Below are 6737 nucleotides of genomic sequence, written 5' to 3'. Positions count from 1 at the left end.
TCAAGTACTAACTCCTGTGTGTATCATGTGACTAAAACAGACAGAAAAGAAAACAGGGAATGTCTAAAAGCACTGTTTTTGTCAGTACAATGCCATAGATATTGATGTAAGAACTGAAGTGATTTTGGTTATTATCAAGAAAACATGGAAAATGGATAGATATCAGCTCTGAAATTAAACTCTAATGAGCTATTTTTGTTATCATTATATTTGTCCAAACAAGTATACCTTTAGTTGTACCAGGCATTAAAATGAACAAGAAACTGAAGAAAACAAGGATCTGGTCTACTCATTTTTCCACGACTGTATAGTATATAGTACCACTTTAATGTTTCAGCATCAAATGACTCCATCCATCCAGGAAAAGCTACAACTTAACTGCAGATTACAGGGATCATCAATATGTTCAGATAACAACAAAAGAAATGAGTAAATAACCAATATATTATCAATGTAATTTAAAAAATAAATGTAAAAAAAAATGTATTTACAATGTAGAGTTATTGCTTTGTAAGTATTTGTTTATTGGTGAAACAAAACCAAAACTGTCCAACTCAGGGTCACAGTTTTGCAACATTTTTCAGGAAGTGTATTTTCTGTGCATCAGCCAATCACTGTGATTTCTACCATTGTAGCCTTTGTGATCTGTGACAAAATCTTCTATTTGAGTGGGAAGACATCAGTTGTGCAAGAGAAGAGTGATGTACCACAATGATCCGAGGACTGGCTGCTTTGATTCTTCTAAACATATCTGGTGAGAGCACTTGTATCTGACATATGTTCATTTAGAATGCTAATTTTATTTTTACGTTTTTGTTGTTTTCTTCTTAATCTGTGTGGTAAATCGGCTGCTATTGTTTTGTCTTTAGCTCTGATTCAGGCCAGAGATGATGCTGAGCAGATCTCCTGGACTGTGGTCAAACCTGGTGATAATGTGACCATCTTAAGTTGTTCTCTCCCTACAAGAGAAGTTGGGTTATTTTACTGGTATAAGCTGAGGTTTGGATATTTGGTCCAAACAGTTGCAATGGGAACTTTTGAGAATGTAAGATTTCAGGGACAATTTAAAGACTCAAGATTCAGTGCTACAAAAGTGGACACAGTGTTCTCTCTAAACATTGCAAATGTGAGGAAAGAAGATGAAGCAACATACTACTGTCAAGCAGGATCAACATATGAAATATGTTTTATTAATGGCACCATTCTGACTGTAAACGGTAATTCTTACGTCTATACCTTTTTCAGCAATTTCTAACTTTAAAAGTATTTTGTAAAAATATCAATTCTTTAACATATTCTTGCCTGTCACATAGATCAAAGAAATCAGATGTCTGTCCATGTGAAACAGCATCCGGCGACACTTTCAGTGGAGTTGGGAGAATCAGTGACTCTCCAGTGTTCACTTCTATCTGACAATAAAGGAAAACCAATCCAGTGTCCAGGTGAACACAACGTACACTGGTTCAGAGCCGGATCAGGAGAAAACAGACAAGGAATCATTTACACTCACAAGAACACGAGTATAGAACAAGACAAAAGGAAGTGTGTCTACCGTCTGTCTAAAACCATAAAGAACTCGTCTGAATCTGGGACTTACTACTGTGCTGTGGCCACATGTGGACAGATCCTGTTTGGTGGAGGAACTGAAATAAAAACAGGTATGTTAACTTAACCCATAAAGACCCAATGTGACTTTTGTGGCCGGTCCCAAATACATTTTTCTTTCTTTTTTTTTTTTTCTTAAGTGATTTTATTACCATTCACTCTAAAATTATGCTCTGTATTTTCCATTTCCAAGTGAAAATCAGGCAATTTTTTTATATTTAAGGTACTGATTATGTAGACCAGTGGTTCCCAACCTTTTTTGGCTCATGACCCCATTTTAACATCACAAATTTCTGGCGACCCCAGACATTCAAAACCATTTTTTGATCATGTAATAGTTTGCTATGTTGCAAATAAATGTTAATTTTAGACGACATTTAGTCTATATAATGTATATTATTCTGGATGGAGGCAGAAAAGCCAGGTGTAGATTACTGCACAAAGTGAGAATTTTATTTTCCTTGGTCAGGATATGTACAGTCAGTCCAGCTTGGATTTACAAGGCTGACAATTAATACTGAACAAACAAGAACTCAAACTATGAGCACGTGGTCACATGATCAGGTCACTCAAGATATGCCCATTCAGATATTATATCCTGCATTTTGATTTTAATTAGGAAAAGTGTGTGGTGTTTTAATTATAATTAAATATCTATTGAATCAGTAAAAAATATTTCTATTAGTAATTTTTTTATTCTTTATTTTTATCAATTACTAGAAATTTCAGGCAACCCTATTTGAATTCCAGGTGACCCCAAGGTTGAAAAACACTGATGTAGGCATTCATTAAAGCTCAGATTAAAGTTGAGGGTTATAATATCCAAAACAGAGAAAACTAAAGAAAAAGTTTCATTTTATCTGCAAAATATATCATTAATTGAACATAAAACAAGTGTCTCCATCTGCTGTAATTGATCCAACTCCATGGGTTTTACTGGTGAATCAATGTTGTAGAAGATAGCGGTGTTTCCACGGTAACTACACAGCCTCTGAACGTTCAAATGGGTCATATCTGATGACCATGAAAAGATGACGAACTGTATTTTACATGAATTATTTCCATTATTAATAGAATAAATGGATCAACAAGTATTAAACATTTTATATCAGTGAATGATTTTAGATGTTTGGGTTTTTATGGGTTAAAGTCTTATTTTATACTCGTGCCGTCTAAGTGCCCTGTGATCAGTACTTTGAGGTGGTGTTTAGGAGTTTTTCTATAGTAGGAATAAGAGCATTTAGTCCTTCAGCCTCAAGAGTAAATAACTAAACTCACTATTTACTAGCTGTGTTCAAAGTTCACTGAAACACTTCACCTTTGATGAGGGATTGGTGAGCGAATGTTGTGTTATTCTAAAGGGTCACAAGCCACAAAGGTTAGTAACCACAAATGTTTCTACAGTTTATAAGGTGCATGAGGTGGACTCACAGGAAACACAGATGTACAGGTTATACTGTCCTGTCATAGGCGTGGCTCAACTGCCTCTTCAACTCTTTGTCTCTTTGTTCTGTGTCTTCCTGCCTCTCTGCGACACAATTTCACAGATTCACAGATTTACCAAAGCAGAAGCACAGATACTTGTGTAAGAAATAGCAGAAGTACAAAATTCAGTGTCTCGTCTCCTTTAACACATAAAGACCCAGTGCTATTTTAGTGTCAGTTCCCAAATTAATTTTCCTCTGTATTTAACCTTTCTTAAGTGATTTATCACCATTTATCATAATATTATCACCTTTATTTTTGCACTTTTTCAGTAAAAATCAGATATTTTCCTACACTTAATTCACTGATCATGTAGATGTTCATAAAAGCTCAGATTACAGTTGAGGGTTATTATATCAGAAACAGAAAAGACTGAAGAAAAAGTGTCTTTTTCAGTCCAATCTCTCATTAACTTAACTTTAAAATTAACGTCCAAGGTATTTCTTTTATATTTTTAGTTTTTATACTCTTTTATATACATTATTTATACCTTTATGGCACCTAAAGAGGATTGCAGTACAATGACAATAAATACATTCTATTCTATTCTATTCTATTCTATTCTATTCTGGCATAACATAAACCCAGTGTGTCTATCCACTGTCACTGATCCAACTCCATGGGTTTTACTGGTGAATCAATGTTGTAGAAGATGACGGTGTTTCCACAGTAACTACGGAGCCTCTGAGCGTCCAAATGGGTCATATCTGATGACCATGAAAAGATGAAGAACTGTATTTTACACCAATTATTTACATGTATTGATAGGATTAGTGGATCTAAAGTTAATAAACAGTTTAGTTCAGTTGATGGTTTTGGTCAGTGACGTATATTTGGGTCTTTTCGGGTTAAGGGATATGTCGACTGTTTATTAATCTATAGGTCTGTGGCAACAATCTATGCTACATAGTTGTCCTCAAACAAATGAACACTACACATGTAAAGCTAGCTGAACTTCAGGTCATATAATATAATGTGCAGAGTATTTAACAAAAAATATCCTGGAAATTATGAATACAATCCATATATTGTGTTTCCAAACACACACTATCTGAAAAATTATGGTCTAGTCATTCTTCAGGTTTCATTTTCTTTAAGGTGTTTTTTTTTTCCTGATGTTTGTCTTATGTGATTTGCATTGATGATACTCCATGTGTTCTTGTTTTCTATCCATTACTATTTCATCCATTTAGGTTTAAAGGTGCACAAAAATGTAACAACAAATAATGAATAATTTCCCCCAAATGCATTAAAACTAAAATAAAAGTCTGTTTTGAAACTATACAGAGTAGAAAGTACAGATATTTGAGTTAAAATATAGAGTAAAACTGAAAGGTTTTAAGAAAATTAAATTATCATATGAAAGTCATACTAAAGAACACATTTGTACTTCACTTCCAGCCTCTGGCAAACCTCAGTAACATGCTAACAGAGTGTTTCATTGAAGACAACTTTAAAACTACTGTATAACTACTATTTTTACTGTATTTACAAATTCAGTTAAAACTAAACATGACTTTGTTTTTGGGATTTATTTTTTTATTTTATTTATTTATTTTTTTTGTGATTCCAGAACTCAGACTGTGTCCAGTTTTTGTTGCACTGGGTTTACTGGTGGGCTGCTGTGTCACTGTGATTATCGCTCTAATCCTACGCAGGAATCACATTTGTCAACACCGTAAAGGTATGTGCACCAGGTTTTATAGTGATATCAGTATTTGTAACATAATCATACTGTTGTGAATTGTTTATTTTTTCATATTTGATCTGAAAATATACCTTTAACAGCTTCAAGTTTCTGCATTTTCTGTTGGGCTACATGTCATTTTCCTGTTTTTCTTTTTTTTTTTTTTTTTTTTTAATACACAATAATGAGTTGAAATCCTGTAAAACAGGGGTGTCAAACTCATTTTAGTTCAGGGGGCCACATTCAGCTAAATTTGATCTGAAGCAGGCCGAACCAGTAAAATAATAACATAGTAATATATAAATAATGTTAACTCCAAACTTTTCTCTAAGTTTTAGAGTGAAAAAAGTAAAATTACATTATGAAAATGTCTGCAACTACAAACTATCCTTTCAAACAATTTGAATAATATGAACAAACTGAAAAAATGTGTAATTTTAACAATATTCTGCCTCAGTTTATCATTTACACATGTACATTATAACTTACAAATCACAGTGGATTTACAAATACACAAAACATATAGTAACAGGTGGAATATTATTAAAATTGTATTTACTTCTCTTAAGACATTTCAGATTTTTCATATTTGTTCAGGTTATTCAGATATTTTTGCAATATTATACTTTTAGTGTAAATACATGAAAACATTTACATTTACAAAGAGAAAAATTTGGAATTTTGGGTATTTATAGATTATTATGATAGTATTTCCTGGTCTGACCCACTTGAGATTAAACTGGTCTGAATGTGGAGCCTGAACTAAAAGGATTGTTCACATCTTAGTGTAATTTTTGCATTTCACAAATTAATCCCAAGGGCCAGACTGGACCCTTTGGCGGGCCAGATTTGGCCCCCGGGCTGCATGTTTGACACCTGTGCTGTAAAAGGTGAAGGTATGGTTCTGTGACTTCCAACTAAAGATAGATAGATAGATAGATAGATAGATAGATAGATAGATAGATAGATAGATAGATAGATAGATAGATAGATAGATAGATAGATAGATAGATAGATAGATAGATAGATAGATAGATAGATGGGAAATTACAAAATGATCAATATTCATTAATATTATCCTATTAGTAGGAGATATAGCTGCTTCCAATCCCATGGGCCTTGAAGACACAACAGTGGACAGTCATGGACATTATACGGTAATAGTACATTGGATTGGATTGTACAGTACATTGCCATGGTAATTAAATACTGTATGATGCGATATCTTCTACATTTAACATTATCATCGTTAACAGGGTGAAAATCATGCTGCTGCGGTGAACTACGCCACATTGGATTTCCCCTCAAGACGAGCAAAAAGATCGAACATTACAAGCGAGTTTCCACAGGACTGTGTGTATTCAGGCTTGAGTGGGTGAAGTGTTTTCCATCTCCAAGAAACATGCAATATGTATATTCTAACATGTTTTTTTAAACAACTGCAATAGACACAATAAACCAAAAACTGGAGCAGATTTATTAATGTGATTTTTACACATTCTATAGTACTAAAAGAAAAAATATTGTTCTTTATGGGTAACTTTTTGATTAGAAGTTTTTTTTTTAATTTACATTGTGTGCTTTATTTAAACAAAGATTTTTGTGTTGATGTTGGAACTCTGTTTTTTTTTTTATAATATGTAAAATGCAAAAAAATTCTAGTAATGTCTTAGTTTGCAAAACAGTAAAACAAACAAACAAAAAAAAGAATTAGTGTGTAATGCAAATAAATGTTAGTGTAAATAAATATAGTGATATACTGATTATGATGTTCAGACATTTAATTATTTCATTTATATTTATTATATTATTGGTCTTTATGCCTGTATTCATGTTGTTTCTTACAGACTTAACCAGGCAAGTCCTGCATACTGTCCATTTCTTCGATAGCATTTTGTTTAAGTATAGCAATGCCCATAAATAAATATAATCTACAAATAATAAAGAGTAAAATTCTGAA

The 6737-nt window shown here is 32.9% G+C and overlaps 1 protein-coding gene across 2 annotated transcripts; it reads left to right on the top strand.

Moving 5' to 3' along the window:
• Positions 1–662: 662 nt before the first annotated feature.
• LOC115427380 (uncharacterized) lies at positions 663–6396 on the top strand. Of its 2 annotated transcripts, none has more exons than XM_030145917.1 (6): positions 663–754; positions 870–1217; positions 1314–1658; positions 4664–4774; positions 5867–5934; positions 6034–6396. In XM_030145917.1, the coding sequence occupies exons 1-6, from the start codon at positions 712–714 to the stop codon at positions 6154–6156; spliced, it is 1038 nt and encodes a 345-aa protein (XP_030001777.1). In that variant the 5' UTR covers positions 663–711; the 3' UTR covers positions 6157–6396. The 2 variants fall into 2 exon arrangements, with proteins under 2 accessions (XP_030001777.1, XP_030001776.1); XM_030145916.1 differs by having other exon boundaries at positions 5864–5934.
• The last annotated feature ends 341 nt before the right edge of the window (positions 6397–6737 follow it).

Source organism: Sphaeramia orbicularis, chromosome 10, assembly GCF_902148855.1.
Source record: "Sphaeramia orbicularis chromosome 10, fSphaOr1.1, whole genome shotgun sequence".
Lineage (NCBI taxonomy): Eukaryota > Metazoa > Chordata > Actinopteri > Kurtiformes > Apogonidae > Sphaeramia > Sphaeramia orbicularis.
The sequence above is the reverse complement of the archived record's forward strand: the minus strand, read 5'-3'. Positions and strand labels throughout refer to the sequence as shown.

What these genes read in the sequence shown, in the direction of transcription:
- LOC115427380 (XM_030145916.1), top strand. Translation starts at nt 712, where the DNA reads ATGATCCGAGGACTGGCTGCTTTGATTCTTCTAAACATATCTG. An exon ending in CATTTGTCAACACCGTAAAG is followed by an intron (nt 4,775 to 5,863) that starts GTATGTGCACCA and finishes TTATCCTATTAG; the next exon opens with TAGGAGATATAGCTGCTTCC. An exon ending in ACAGTCATGGACATTATACG is followed by an intron (nt 5,935 to 6,033) that starts GTAATAGTACAT and finishes CATCGTTAACAG; the next exon opens with GGTGAAAATCATGCTGCTGC.